This window comes from Anastrepha ludens, chromosome X (genome assembly GCF_028408465.1).
Source record: "Anastrepha ludens isolate Willacy chromosome X, idAnaLude1.1, whole genome shotgun sequence".
Taxonomy (NCBI): domain Eukaryota; kingdom Metazoa; phylum Arthropoda; class Insecta; order Diptera; family Tephritidae; genus Anastrepha; species Anastrepha ludens.
In genome coordinates, this window is record NC_071503.1 from 98433984 (window position 1) to 98450289 (window position 16306).

Consider the following 16306-nt stretch of genomic DNA (forward strand, 5'->3'; position numbering starts at 1 on the left):
CCTCATGCTCGAAAAGATTGTGCGAGCGGCAGAACTTAATCGCTCAGACACAATTTTTATAAGAGAGTACAATGTTGGCGTATGCTGATGATATTCATATCATTGGCCTGAGCAACCATGCTGTTACTTCTGCCTTTTCTAAACTGGATAAAGAAGTAAAGCGGATGTGTATGCTGGTGAACTAGGACAAAATGAGGTATCTCCTGTCATCAAACAGTCGGCGCATTTGCGTATCGGCACCCACGTCACCATTGACAGTTATGATTTCGGGGTTGTAAAAGATTTCGTTTATCTATGAACCAGCATAAAAACCTATAATAATATCAACTTTAAATTCAACGTGCCGAAAAGTGCTTCTTTGGACTAAGTAGGCAATCGAGAAGTAAATTCCTGTCTCGACGAACAAAACTAACACTTAATAAGGCTCTCATCATGTATGTCCAATCGTATGTTGCATAAGCGTGGACGATGACAACATCTAATGAAGAGAAAGATTCTGCAGAAGATTTTTAGACCTTTGGACGTTAGCAGCGTCGATTATGACAGGCGATGGAACAAGGAGCTGCATAAGCATTACGACGACGTAACCATAATGCAGCGAATAAGACCCAGCGGCTTCGTCAGGTGGAGAAAGACTTGGGGTCACTTGGTGTTTCCAACAGGCGCTGGTTAGGACGAGAAAGAAACGACTGGCGTGCTTTGTTAAACTCGGCAAAGATCGCTTAAGCGATTATCACATCAATTAAGAAGAAGACGAAGAGGGTAATATTTGATATAGCAACATTCAAAATATTTCTTAGGCAAATTATTGCCTTGTCAAGCGTATGCTTCATAATTTTTGCCCGAAATTTTATCGTATCCTAGAGTTCTTTTGAATTTTTGTTTTACTTCTATAATTTTTTAATGTGCTTCTTATTCTCGTTTGCTCTATCAGTATAAATCTCACGTCGTTATTACCATTTTCAAATGTATCTTTAAAATGTTAACATGTTTGCTCTTTCTGAAGAGGAGGTTCTGGTGCATTTTCCATTTGTTGTTTTTATAGATAATAAATGGACATAGCGTAGCTCCCACCATTTTTGTATCGCCTTTCAAAGTGCGTAGTCTGAATTTTTTGTTGTGTTAATATTTTTAAGATAATTGCTAACTCTTTTATATTCTTCCTTTTGGACTATGTAGAAGAAGGTCTCTTATCTCGTGTCCCAACTTGTTTAGCCTTATTTTGTTGCCTGCCATTTCTTCCTTAGCTTTATTGGTCTTGTTGTAGCAGCATAATCATTCCCCGTACATATAAGGGAAATGCTGCTGAAGTGACCGTCCTTGGCCGGATTTAAATCCGGGTCGTTCCGGTAACGTAAAACCGACTGTCGTGGGAACTTTTTTTCTTGCCTGCCATTTCTTCCTTAGCTTTCTCTTTTGTTTCAGTTTCTTTTTTATGGTTTCGGGGTTCAATTGGTGAAGAGGGTGTAGACTTACTAACTGACGTAATGGTCTTGTAATTAAAAAATGCTATAGCTATCTCAATTTCAGGATTCCATAAACTCCGTAAAAGCATTCCACTCTGTACGATGGTTATAAAGTGGTCGATTTACTATTTGTTGTGGTGGTGATCAGAAGGAAACTTAAGACAATATTCAATTATCGGCGTGTTTGAATTAATTGATTTTATGATACGAGTAAAGAAAGTCAGGCCAGTCAGGTACTTTTTTAATGTCAGAATGCCAGTAACTGGGTTCTCTACTTATAAATTTCAAATTGTGTGTTCTGATAGCATCAAGTAGGGAATTTCCTTTGGTGTTTGTTAATCTTGAGAACCATATCATATTTTTTCGTTAAAATTCAACTTCTAAGAGTTTTAAGGTAGCTAGCGTAGCTCTTTATCTGCTGTAGGTGGTGGTTGGACTCCGATTACGGAATTCGGTGGTCGAGAGCTTAGGAAGGTGGTAGGTGTCCCCTCATGAATGTCGTTTGTAGTCCCTCTGTACACTGTCCGATCCAGTAATTGTCGATCTGTTTTGCCCTGGATCGCGTCGGCGTAATTGAGGAGGTGCCTCCTGACGTGCCACGGAGGCGGCTCGGGCTCACGCAGGTGTCTGCTTGGGTGGGACCTACGGTAGCACCTTAACAGAAATTTCTTGCTGAGCAGTTTGTTGTGCTCCTTCATGGCGAGCATCTGAGCCTGGTCTTGTAGGTTTTGAAGTTGGGACATCAGTGGACATCCCGTCGCAGTCCGAATGGCAGTGTTCTGGCAAGTCTGAAGCTTCGTCCAGGCGACCAGATAGGCGCAGCATAATATAGAACCGGCCGGCCAATTGCCTTAAATGTCGATAACAACATTTCTTTCTTTTTGTCCCAAGAGCTGCCGGCAAGCGATTTGAGGGTCCAGAGGGAGAGGGGTGTTAGATGAGTGGGTTTTAAGGGGCATCTGAAAAGGTGGATAGTCTCGTGCGGGGTACTTTCACATCCAGGACATATGTTTGGTATGTCGGGGTCAATTCTGGATAAGTAGGAGTTTACCTGCTACAATATCCAGAACGTAACTTTGCCAGTTTCACGCGGGTCTCACGGGGAAGCTGGAACTCTTCATCTGCTGTAGGTGGTGGTTGGACTCCGATTTCGGCATTCAGTGGTCGGGAGCTTAGGAAGGTGTTGACTGTCTCCCGATGAATGTCGTTTATTGTCTGTCTAAACACAGTCTGGTCCAGTGAATGTGAGTGAAACCGAAACCCTAACAGGAACTGCTTGCTGAGCAGTTTATTGTGCTCGATTACAGGGAGTATCTGTGTCTCATTGTGAAGGTGTTGTAGACGGGACATCAGGAGCCAACCCGTCACTGTCCGAATAGCAGTGTTTTGATAAGTCTGGAGCTTTATCCACTAGTTCCAGGCGATCATACAGGCGCAGGAAAGTTTAGAACCGGGCGGCCAATTGACTTAAATGGCAAGCGATTACAGAACCTTGTTGCGAAATTGCATACAACCGCAAGAAGAGAAGGAGAGCAAACTGTCGAAGGTTACACCCAAAATTTTGGGGCTGTTAACAGTCGGAAATGGTGTGTCATCGACTTTTACCTTGAGTTGCAGAGTGAATGTCGAATCGTCTATCTTCTCTGGCAAATGGTACGATGATTTGGTAAGTTTAAGTTGCTGCATTAAAGTCACCTATTACTAATAGGCTTTCACCTCTGATGAGCGCACCAATTTCAGGGTGATATCCTGCTGGGCAACTGGTGACAGAGGGTATATAGATGTAAAATATTTGGAACTCGGCATCATCTGACCGAACAGCTATACCTTAACATTCTAAGGTGCTATCACTGCGGCCTTCATCGATGAGACGATACTGCACTGTGTGGTGCGCTATCAACGCTAGGCCTCCACAGTTGTCACGTTCGCGCTCTTCTCGGTGCATGTTATAGCCGTCCCTGATGCTCATTCCCATGGCAGCCGGTTCTACGTTACCGGAATGACTCGGGTTTTTATTCCCGACCAAGGGCTGCCGCCCCAGTATACTAGCCCTGTCTAGTGTACCCCAAATCTTTCGTCACAGGAGCAACTCATTGCAGCCAGTTTGCTCCAAATACTTCTCTTCCGGGCTGGCGTCGAACCCAACCCCGGACCTGAAGTATTCTACTGCTGCATTTGCCACAAACGGCTCCACCCGAACTCCACCTCGGTTAGGTGTAACCAGTGCAACGGGTGGTGCCATCTTAAGACCTGCTCAGGCCTTAAGACACACAGGGAGTGGTCCACAAGGTATGTGGCCACGTGTTGCTCCCGCTCACAGGCGGCCCCCGCCTCTACGGCTACACTGCCCTCAGTGCCGGCACATCACACTGCCGCCACTAACAACACCTCAACGGTAAGGAGCCCCCAAGAGCAACACAACTCCTTCTCCAACCCACAACCCTCCTGCTCCTACTCCAGTGCGGGGACAAACCAGCAGCTCTTGTTCCCCCGCACAGTCTGCTCCGTGTGTCAGACCGTAGTTCCTCGGAACTTGACAACTGTTCAATGCAATTCTTGCAGTGGCTGGTGTCATTTTCGGAGGTGCTCCGGCCTGCAGACCACCCGTGAGTGGACACGCGACTACGTTGCCCCCTGCTGCAGAGCTCTGCACCCGAAACCGCCCCCCGTGGCGCGGCCATCAGACAACATCAGGCCACTACCCATTTTGCGGAACGCACAGCAGGACCAACGCAGACAACATCACGCATCCCTCACCCCCGGAATTACGACGACACTCCCGCGAAGCTTCAAGCTTCTGCAACTGAACTGCAACGGACTCACGAGCAAGATTGACGAGATAGTCGACTTCATGAGTCGGTTCGGAATCAAGATAGCTGCGGCCTAGGAGACAAAACTGCACGCTAGCTCCCCCCTGAATACCAGGGACGGCTACAATGTGCACCGAAAGGACCGCGAGCGAGACAACGGTGGTGGCCTAGCGTTCATAGTACACCATTCAGTGCAGTATCGTCTCATTGATGAAGGCATCGACCGCAGGGACAGCACCTTAGAACGTCAAGGTATAGCTGTCCAGTCAGGCGATGCCGAGCTCGAAATTTATAATATTTACATACCCCCTGTCACCTGCTGCCCGGCAGGATATCTCCCCGATATTGGTGCGCTCATCAGGGGAGAAAACCGATTGGTAGTAGGTGACTTTAACGCGCATCACGATCTTTGGCATTCAAGCCTGCCAAATGATCGTAGGGGACAGCTATTGGCAAAGCAGATAGACGATTCGACGTTCAGCACTGTAAACGACGACGCCCCCACTAGGGTAGTGGGCAATTGTAGCAGCTCGCCTGATATAACAATTGCTAGCGCTGGTCTGATAAATAGCATAACCTGGCGACCTATGCTATCGCTTGCATCAGACCACTTGCCCATTATCATCTCGATCGAGAGACCTGCCGACTTTGTTTTCGCGGATCACCGGTCATACATCAACTTCAACAAAGCTGATTGGACCAGATTCGCGGAATTTACTGAGGACATCTTCGCAGCCCTACCCACTCCCACCGATGTGCGCGCTGGCGAACGCGCATTCCGCAAGGCGATTACAGCCGCCGCGGCTCGCTTCATACCTGTTGGACGGATCCGGGAATTACGTCCCAATTTCCCAGGCGAAGCAGCCGTTATGGCAAACGAGCGTGACCGCCTACGCCAGGCCGATCCCGGGAATCCTCGTATAAAGGATCTCAATTCGGAGATCCGGCAACTGGTCACCCAATACAAGCGGACCAAATGGGTAGAGCATCTGAAGTCCTGTAACTTCACCTCTGGTGTGAGCAAGCTCTGGTCCTCCGTAAGATCCCTGTCGAACCCGACGAAGCACAACGACAAGGTGGATATCACCTTCAACGGTCGTACTTCGTCGGACCCGAAGAGATGCGCGAGCTATTTTAGCCGGCTATTTATACTGCATCCTCCGGTCGACAGATCTAAACGTTGTGCCACCAGACGGTTGCACAAACTGCCATACAACAGTGCACCGCTTGCTTTCACCAGCGATGAGGTTCAGGGGGCCATCAAACACATGAAACCATCAAAAGCCATTGGCCCCGACGGACTAAACATGCTGATGTTGAAAAGGCTGGGTCCATTGGGAGTAGAATACCTCACAAAGGTCTTCAACCTGTCCATGCCCACTCTCATCATTCCTGATAAGTGGAAATTAGGGAGAGTGGTCCCACTGCTGAACCCTGGGAAACCCGCCAACCAAGGGGAGTCTTAACGTCCGATAACTCTCCTTTCCCCAGTAGTGAAGACGCTTGAAGCCCTTCTACTCCCACTCCTCACTGAACACCTGACTCCAGCCCCACACCAGCATGGTTTCTGTAGAGTGCACAGTACCACCACGGCACTCACCGTCATAAACACCCAGGTAAACCGCGGACTAAACCAAAACCGCCTCTGCGAGAGGACTATCCTAGTAGCGTTGGACCTACAAAAGGCTTTCGATACAGTCAGCCACGCCACGCTACTAGATGACATTTTACAGTCGACACTCCCGCCAGGGCTGAAGAGGTGGATCGCGAACTACCTGATGAGTGGTCGTCACTCGTCGGTAATATTTCGAGACCAAACCTCAAAACAGAGAAAAATAAAGCAAGGAGTACCGCAGGGTGGTGTCCTTTCACCCTTGCTTTTTAATTTCTATATTTCGAAACTCCCCCAGCCACCAGAGGGAGTCTCACTGGTCTCATATGCCGACGACTGCACGATAATGGCGTCGGGCAATGACATTGATGGCCTATGCTCTAAAGTACACGACTACCTCGCCCGCCTTTCTCGCTTCTTCACTGGGAGAAACTTAAAACTTTCTCCCACTAAATCCACGGCGACCCTTTTTACCACCTGGACAAAGGAGGTCAAGCTGCCACTTCAGGTGCACGTCGATGATACCCCAATACCGACGGTTAACAACCCCAGAATTTGGGGAGTCACCTTTGACAGCTTGCTCTCCTTCTCAGCGCACACAACCGCTATTGCAACGAGAGTACAGAATCGCAACAAGGTCCTCAAGTCGCTCGCCGGCAGCACTTGGAGCAAAGACAAAGAAATGTTGCTGTCGACTTTCAAAGCAATAGGCCGACCGGTTCTTAACTATGCTGCGCCTGTCTGGTCGCCTGGAACCAGTGATACGCAGTGGACGAAGCTCCAGACCTGCCAGAATACTGCCATCAGGACCGCGACAGGATGTCTCCTGATGTCCCCTATTCAACACTTGCATGACGAGGCGCACATGCTCCCTGTTAAGGAGCACAATAAAATGCTCGGCAAGCAGTTTCTGCTTGGGTGTCACCGTAGGCCTCACCCATGCAGACACCTGCTCGAGCCTGAGCCACCTCCCAGGCACATCAGGAGACACTTCCTCAACTACGTGGACGAGATCCAGGACAAAACGGACAGACCACTCCAGGATCAGACAGGCCATTAACGACATTCATCGGGAGACCCTTACCACCTTCTTAAGCTCCCGACCCCCGAATGCCGTTATCGTGGTCCAACCACCACCTATCGCAGACGAAGAGCTCCAGCTTCCCCGAGAGTCCCGCGTAATCTTGGCACAATTACGTTCTGGATACTGTAGCTCCTACTTATCCAAAATCGACCCCGACATACTAAACATATGTCCAGCATGTGAAGGCACCCCGCACGACACTACAGTATCCAGAACGTAATTGTGCCAGTATTACACGTGTCTCACGGGGAAGCTGGAGCTCTTCATCTGCTATAGGTGGTGGTTGGACTTCGATTACGGCATTCACAGGACGGGAGCTTAAGAAGGTGGTGACGGTCTCCCGGTGAATGTCGTTTATTGACTGTCTAAACGCTGTCTGGTCCAGTAAATTTCGGTCAGTTTTGTTCTGGATTTCGTCGACGTAATTTAAGAGGTGTTTCCTGACGTGCCTGGGAGGCGGCTCAGGGGTGAAACCTGCGTAACATCCTAGCAGCAACTATTTGTTGAGCAGCTTGTTATGCTCCATTACTGGGAGCATTTGTGCCTCGTTGTGAATGTGTTCAACAGGGGTCGCTGTCCGAATGGACTTTAGTGGCAATTGCGGTTGTGTGCGCTGAGAAGGAGAGCAAACTGTCGAAGGTTACACCCAAAATTTTGGGGTTGTTTACCGTCGGAATTAGTGTGTCATCGACTTTTACCTTAAGTTGCAGTTTGACCTCCTTAGTACAGGTGGTAAAGGGGGTCGCCGTCAACTTAGTAGGGGAAAGTTGTAGGTTTCTCGGAGAGGTAGTCGTTTACTGTGGCGCACTGGCCATCGATGTCATTGCCGGAGCGGCAAAGGGGTCCTCTGTAAATTTCGTGAAACTGGTCCAATTAGTTTTGTTGAAGTGAATATATTACCCGTTATTCGCGGAAACGAAGTCGGCAGGTCTCTTAATCGAGACGATAATAGGCGAGTGGTCTGATGCAAGCGATAACATATGTAGGTCGCCAGGTTATGCTATTTATCAGATCAACGCTAGCAGTTGTTATGTCAGGTCAGCTGCTGCAATTGCCCACTACCCTGGTGGGGGCGTCGTCGTTTACAGTGTTGAATGTCGAATCGTCTATCTGCTCTACCTATTGTTGTCCCCTACGGTCGTTTGGTAGGCTTGAATGCCAGAGATCGTGATGCGCATTGGAGCCACTTACTACCAATCGGTTTTCACGCCTGATGAGCGCACCTACATATGTTATGGGTGATATCCTGTGGGGCGGCAGGTGACAAGGGGTATATATGTAGTCACGTCGTGCAGACGTGTAATATGAAGTACCGCGAATCCTACACATATATATTAAATATTTCGAGCTCGGCATCGCCTGACCGGACAGCTATCCCTTGACATTCTAAGGTGCTGTCGCTTCTGTCGATGCCTTCATCGATAAGACGATACTTGTGGGGTGGACTATAAACGCTAGGCCGTTGTCTCGTGCGCGATCTTTCCTGTTCACGTTATAGCCATCCCTGGTAATCACGGAGGAACTACCACGTAGTTTTATCTCTTGGACCGCAACTATTTTGATTCCATGTCGGCTCATGAAGGCGATTTTCTATCCATCTTGCTCATGAGTCCGTTGCAGTTCAGTTGTAAGAGTTTAGAAGTCCTCAGGAGTGTGATCGTAACTCGGGGGGTGAGGGACGCGTGCAGTTGTCTGCGTTGGTCCTGCTGTGCGTTCCGCAAAAGTTGCTGTGGTCTGACGTTGACGGACGGCCGCGCCGCAGAGGGCAGTTGCGGGTGCAGCGCTCTGCAGCAGGGGGAAACGAGATCGCGTATCCTCTTACGGGTGGTGCGCTGGCCAGAGCACTTCCGAAAGTTGCACCAGCCATTGCAAGAATTGCACTGGACTGTTGTCAGGTTCCGAGGGACCCTGGTCTGACACACGGAGCAGACGGTGCGGGGGACCAAGAGCTGCTGGTTTGTCGCCGCACTGGGATAGGAGCCGGAAGGTTGTGGGTCCGTGGGGGAGTTGTGTTGCGCCTGAGGGCTTTTTTACCATCGGAATTGGTGTGTCGTCGACTTTTACCTTAAGGGACAGTTTGACCTCCTTTGTCCAGGTGGTAAAGAGGGTCGCCGTGGACTTGGTGGGGGAAAGTTGGGGATTCCTCGCAGTGAAAAAGCGAGAAAGGTCGGTTAGGTAGTTGTTCACCTTAGAACACAGGCCATCGATGTCATTGCCCGACGCCAATATCGTACAGTCGTCAGCGTATGAGACCAGGGAGACTCCCTCTGGTGGTTGGGGGAGCTTCGAGATGTAGAAGTTGAACAGCAAGGGAGAAAGGGCACCACCCTGCGGTACACCTCGCTTAATCTTCCTCTGTTTTTATCTTTGATCTCGAAAAATCACTGACGAGTGACGACCTTTTTCAGCCCTGGCGGGAGTGTCGACTGATAAATATCATCAAGTAGTGTGGCGTGGCTGACTGTGTCGAAAGCCTTCTTCGGGTCCAACGCTACTAGGATAGTCCTCTCGCAGGGGCGGTTTTGGTTAAGCCCGCGGTTTATCTGGGCGTTTATGGCGGTGAGTGCTGTGTTGGTGTTATGCACTCGTCGGAAACCGTGCTGATGTGGGGCTATGGCCAGGTGTTTCGTGAAGTGTGGAAGGGCTTCAAGAGTCTTCACTACTGGGGAAAGGAGAGTTATCGGATGATAAGATTTCCCTTGGTTGGCGGGTTTCCCAGATTTCAGTAGTGGGACCACTTTCCCTGCTTTTCACTTATCAGGGATGATGAGAGTGACCAAGGACAGATTGAAGACCCTTGTGAGAAATCCTACTCCCAATGGCCCCAGGTGCTTCAGCCTCAGCGCGTTTAGTCCGTCAGGGCCAATGGCTTTTGATGTTTTAGATTTATTGATGGCCCCCTGAACCTCATCACCGGAGAAAGCAGGTAACGCACTGTCGTTCGTCAGTTTGTGCAGCCTTCTGGCAGCACGACCCTTGGTTCTGTCGGCCGGAGGATGCAGTATAAAAAGGCGGCTAGAGTAGCTCGCGCATCTCTTTGGGTCCGACGAAGTTCAACCGTTGAAGGTGATAGCCACCTTGTCGTTGTGCTTCGTCGGGTTAGACAGGGACTAACGGTGGACCAGAGCTTACTCACCCCAGAGGTGAAGTTACAGGTCTTGAAGTGCTCAAGCCATTTAGCCCGCTTATGTTGATCTAGCAGTTGCCGGATCTCCAATTTCAGATCCCTTGTGCGGGGATTCCCGGGATCGACCTGGCGTAGGTGGTCACGGTCGTTGGCCAAGCTGGCTGCTTCAGCTAGGAAATGAGGACGAATATCCTTGAACCTTCCAGCAGCAATGAACCGAGTCGCAGCAGCTGTGAGCACCTTGCGGAATGCGCGTTCGCCTGCGCGCACATCGGTGGGGATGGGACGAGCGGATAAGGTGTCTTCAGTGAATTCCGTGAAGCCGGCCCAATTAGCTTTTTTAAAGTTAAAATAGGACCGGTGGTTCGCGGAAACGAAGTCGGCAGGTCTCTCAATCGAGACGATAATGGGCAAGGGTCGCCACGTTATGTTATATATCAGACCCACGCTAGCTATGGTTAGATCAGGCGAGCTGCTGCAATTGCCCACTACCCTGGTGGGGGCGTCTTCGTTCACAGTGCTGAATGTCGAATCGTCTATTTGCTCTGCCAATTGCTGTCTCCTACGATCGTTTGGCAGGCTAGAATCGTGATGCGCATTGAAATCACCTACAACCAATCGGTTTTCACCTCTGATGAGCGCACCTATATCAGGGTGATATCCTTCCGGGCAGCAGGTGACAGGGCGTATGTAAACATTATATATTTCGAGCTCAGAATCACCTGTCCGGACAGCTATGCCTTGACATTCTAAGGTACTGTCCCTGCGGTCGATGCCTTCATAAATGAGACAATACTGTACTGTGTGGTGGACTATAAACGCTAGGCCACCACCATTGTCGCGCTCGCGATTGTGTCTGTGCACGTTATAGCCATCCCTGGTGATCAGAGAGGACCTAGCGTGCAGCTTGGTTTGCTGTACCGCAGCTATTGTGATACTGTGTCGGCTCATGAAGTCAACTATCTCGTCGACCTTGCTCGTGAATCCGTTGCAGTTGAATTGAAGAAGCTTAAAGCTTCTTGGTAATGTCGTAGTAGCTCCGGGAGTGAGGGACGCGTGAAGTTGCCTACGTTGGGCCTGCTGTGCAATCCACTGTAGTTGTTGCGGCCTGATGATGGGGGACGTCCGCGCCACGGGTGGCGGTTGCGGGTGCAGCAGGGGGCAACGTAGTCAGTTGCCCACTCACGGGTGGTGCGCAGGCCGGAACATCTCCGAAAATGGCACCTGCCATTGCAAGAATTGCATTTGACTGATACCAGATTCCGAGGTATTACGGTCTGACACACGGCACAGACTGTGCGGGGGACCAAGAGCTGCTGGTTTGTCCCCGCACTGGGGTTGGAGCAGGAGGGAAGGGGATGGGCTAAGTCGAGGGAGTTGGGTTGCTCTGATAGGCTCCTTACCGTGGAGGTGTGGGTTGTGGTGGCGCTTGGTGGTGCCGGCCTATCAGGGGGAGTAGTAGCCGTGGAGGCATCAGACCCACACACCAGAGGTGAGGTTACAGGTCTTGAAGTGCTCAAGCCATTTAATCCACTTATGTTAATCTAGCAGTTGCCGGATCTCCAAATTAAGATCCCTTGTGCGGGGATCCCGGGATCGACCTGGCGTGGGTTGTCACGCTCGTTGGCCAAGCTGGCTGCTTCAGCTGGGAAATGAGAACGAATATCCTTGAACCTTCCAGCAGCAGTGAACCGAGTCGCAGCAGCTGTGAGCACCTTGCTGAATGCGCGTTCGCCTGCGCGCACATCGGTGGGGATAGGACGAGCGGCTAAGGTGTCTTCAGTGAATTCCGTGAAGCCGGCCCAATTAGCTTTTTTAAAGTTAAAATAGGACCGGTGGTTCGCGGAAACGAAGTCGGCAGGTCTCTCAATCGAGACGATAATGGGCAAGGGTCGCCACGTTATGCAATTTATCAGACCCACGCTAGCTATAGTTACATCAGGCGAGCTGCTGCAATTGTCCACTACCCTGGTGGGGGCGTCGTCGTTCACAGTGCTGAATGTCGAATCGTCTATTTGCTCTGCCAATTGCTGTCTCCTACGATCGTTTGGCAGGCTAGAATCGTGAAGCGCATTGAAGTCACCTACAACCAATCGGTTTTCACCTCTGATGAGCGCACCTATACCAGGGTGATAACCTTCCGGGCAGCAGGTGACAAGGGGTATGTAAATAATATATATTTCGAGCTCAGAATCGCCTGTCCGGACAGCTATGCCTCGACATTCTAAGGTACTGTCCCTGCGGTCGATGCCTTCATAAATGAGACAATACTGCACTACTGTGGTGGACTATAAACGCTAGGCCACCACCATTGTCGCGCTCGCGATTGTGTCTGTGCACGTTATAGCCATCCCTGGTGATCAGAGAGGACCTAGCGTGCAGCTTGGTTTGCTGTACCGCAGCTATTGTGATACTGTGTCGGCTCATGAAGTCAACTATCTCGTCGACCTTGCTCGTGAATCCGTTGCAGTTGAATTGCAGAAACTTGAAGCTTCTTGGTAATGTCGTAGTAGCTCGGGGAGTGAGGGACGCATGAAGTTGCCTACGTTGGGCCTGCTGTGCAATCCACAGTAGTTGTTGCGGCCTGATGATGAGGGACGTCCGCGCCACGGGGTGCAGCAGGGCGCAACGTAACTGCGTGTCCACTCACGGGTGGTGAACAGACCAGAGCACCTTCGAAAGTGGCACCAGCCATGGCAAGAGTTCCACTTCATTGATGTCAGGTCCCGAGAAACCGTGCTGTTGGTTTGTCCCCGCACTGGGATTGGGGCAGGAGGGTTTTATGTCAGAGAGGTAGTTGTGTTGCACCGATGGGCTCCTAACCGTTAAGGTTTGGTTAGTGGCGGCACATTTGACGATAAAGCCGTTGAGGCAGGGGCCGTCTGGTGGCGAGAGCAATACGTAGACACATACCGTGTGGACCACTCCCTATGTGTCTTAAGGCCTGAGCAGGTCTAAAGATGGCACCATCCGTTGTACTTATTGCTCCTAACCGAGGTGGAGTTCGAATATGTTCGAATGGAATAGAACACATCTGGTCCAGGGTTGGGTTCTATACCAGCCCTGAAGAGAAGTAGTTGGACGTTTCCACGACAGTCGGTTCTACGTTACCGAAACGACCCGGATTTATATCCGGCCAAGGACTGTCAACCCAGCAGCATTCCCCGTATGTAAATATGGGGAATGTTTATGCTGCTACAACAACAGAAGTAGTTGGAGCACACTTGCTAGGTAGGATTGATCGTGTGACGATAGATTGGTGGTGAGGTACGGTACACTAGACAGGGCTAGTTTAAGGGCGGCAACCCTTGGTCGGGAAAAACCTGAGTCATCCCGGTAACGTAGAAGCGGCTGCCATGGGAATGATGACCGACTAGGTTCACATTTACAATTCCGGTATAAAAAACTTAAATATTGCTAAATAAGCATATCCTTTTCGCGATATGCATTGAGCAATTTGTTAGTTTTGTGAGAAATTTTGTTTTTACAGAATAAGTTCCGTGTGTGAAAAACGATTTGAAGCAGTTTTCCTATACACACGCCATGAAGGTCCAAAAATGTCACGTGCATCTGCAGCAAAATATTTGGGGATTTCGATAACGTTCCTAAATAAATGCAACGAAAGACCGAAGTTAAAACGTTGACGAACTCACCGGATGAGGTAAAAAGAAATACCTCTGCCAAGCAAGATCAGAAGAACATTGATTTACTTGTGACAAAGCCGAACATAAAGCGTGAAGCTGAAAGAAAAGTGGTGTTAATACTATCACACATTGACAAAATCTTTGCATGGGCCAAGACAAATTTAGAACGAAATAGGGCAAACGTCGGTACTGGTGTAGTAGTGCTGATATCGCCAACTTCAACGAACTGTTAACTGATGTTATTTAGTTACTTCTGCTTCCAATGCTTAAAGAGTATGGCTATGGAGTTGTAGGGATTATGCTCATGTTTAGTTTAATGTTAAAAAGTGTAAAGCCATGACTCGTTTCTCAAAATTCTGTCCGCTACATACGGTATCGAATACAAACCTTAATGTTAGGAAGAAGGAGAACCCTTTTAAATCTATTTTACAAAGTTATTTCCCAAATGGTTGGTGACCATATGGAAATGGCGCATTAAATCACAGAAAGCGCTAATGTTTAGTTTAAGGTTAAAAGTGTAAAGTCATGACTCGTGTCTCAAAATTCTGTCCGCTACATACGGTATCGAATACAAACCTTAATGTTAGGAAGAAGGAGAACCGTTTAAATCTATTTTACAAAGTTGTTTCCCAAATGGTTGGTGACCATATGGAAATGGCGCATTAAATCACAGAAAGCGCGATATACAATGGAAGCCGTAATTTTGCTATGGGTATCATGTTAAGAATTTTACTTCCTCTTGGAAATCTATTTGATAACATAAAAATATAATAAATAAGTATATTCAGTACAACCATAAGGTTGAGTTATTTTATCCTAAATGTATATCCTTTTTTATATTAATATGAGCACTCTCGGTAATTGCATAGATTTAGCTATTTATATACATATATATAGTTACATTTAGTTTACAGTTCGCACTATTTATGGTATTTGTTATATTTTGCAATTATTCTTGCAAATTTTTATACCTTTTGGTGTTGTGTTATTAAAATTTTATTTGCGAAATGATCCAGCAGCAGCAACATAGAACAAATGCGATAAAGAAAGTGGGATATATATAGATAACAAGTAATACCTGTATTAATTTTTTCCTTTTTATAGATCTCCCGCTTAACGGCTCAGCAATTATCTGATATGGGTATAACTTTAGTGGGACATCAAAAAAAGATCTTACACCAGGCCAGACAGTTGGATACTATAATTTAAGACTTATTATATTCGTAGACCTATTTATTGTAAATACAGCATTATTATTGTGAGAAAAAATCGTTCAAAACAATATGTTTACTAATTATAAATATTTATATGGTAGAAGAATTCGCGTGTGTGGAGTTCTTTTCAACCAGTTTCTTTAAAAACATATTAACTCCTCAAAAACTAGTTTACGCCAAAAAAGTCATTGTAAGTTTTCTAAATATTTGTTCACAAAAAAAAAAAAAAAACCGGATTGTGAGGTGTTGATAGATATTTGTAACTTCGAGTTTTTCTCATTGACTGAAATTTACTGCAAATAGAATCGGTATATTTTTATACTTCTTTACTGATACAAATATTATATGTTTTTTCCTAGTTCAATTAAATTACGGCGCAATATAGGAGCAATTTCCCTTGTTTTGCAATAAGGAAGTTGCAATAATTTATAAATAAGAGCTATTGATAGAAAAGGTAATTTATGTAATTGTAAAGATTACCTTGGTAGGGGTCAATGCCTTTTATTTCTAATTTTTTTTTAATTTACTCCAAATACTCGCTTCGTGCAGAAAATACATTTTCATACAAAATTGTTTCATACGTGTGAGGAGGTTTTTATATTAGTATAATGATGAAGTTGCAAAAAAATACGACTGTTTTTTGTATGAAACTACTAAGTATAACACTCGTTGTAGTAGTCAGTTGTTGTTGCTGTTGTAGCAGCATACTAAACCCTATCAGTGCAATATAGCTTTGTCTTCGTCTAGCTTATCTAACGGTAGGCCCAGGAAACTATGGGCTTGTTCGAGCTTCAATCACAACCGCAGTGTTGCATGATTTGTGAAGGTATCACGTTCGAAGTAAAATTCTGGCAACATTATCAAAAGTTTCACGTTCGAGGTGTCAAAAATTCGGCAAATGTTGCGCGCGAATACAAATAAATCGGCATCAAAATTTTTTTGTTTGCCGAACATCAGAAGAGTATCAGTTGAGCAATTGCAACAGTGTTGCAAATTGTCATCAGTGCAGCAGTATTGCCGCTTTTATTACGTGCCTCGAACAAGCCCTTTCTGTTTCGATAGGTTGGGTCCAGAGAGAGAGGGGTGTTAGATGAGTGGGTTTGATGGGCATGTGAAAAGATGGTTCGTATCGCGCGGGGTGACTTCACATGTTGGACATATGCTTAGTATGTCGGAGTCAATTCTGGATAAGTAGGAGTTTAACCTGCTACAGTATTCACAACGTAATTGTGTTAAGGTTATGCGGGTATCTCGGTGTAGCTGGAGTTCTTCATCTGGTGTGGGTGCTGGTTGCACTCCGATTCCGGCATTCGGTGGTCGAGAGCATAGGAAGGTGGTAAGTGTCTCCT

General features: G+C 47.5%; 1 protein-coding gene across 1 annotated transcript in view; it reads left to right on the top strand.

Moving 5' to 3' along the window:
• LOC128869572 (ephrin type-A receptor 4a-like) overlaps positions 1-16094 on the top strand; it is a 100053-nt gene extending 83959 nt beyond the window's left edge. The window contains exon 7 of the mRNA XM_054112147.1: positions 14848-16094. Within this exon, the coding sequence (XP_053968122.1) occupies positions 14848-14952 (105 nt within the window). The 3' untranslated portion in view covers positions 14953-16094. The remainder of the gene's footprint in view (positions 1-14847) is intronic.
• The last annotated feature ends 212 nt before the right edge of the window (positions 16095-16306 follow it).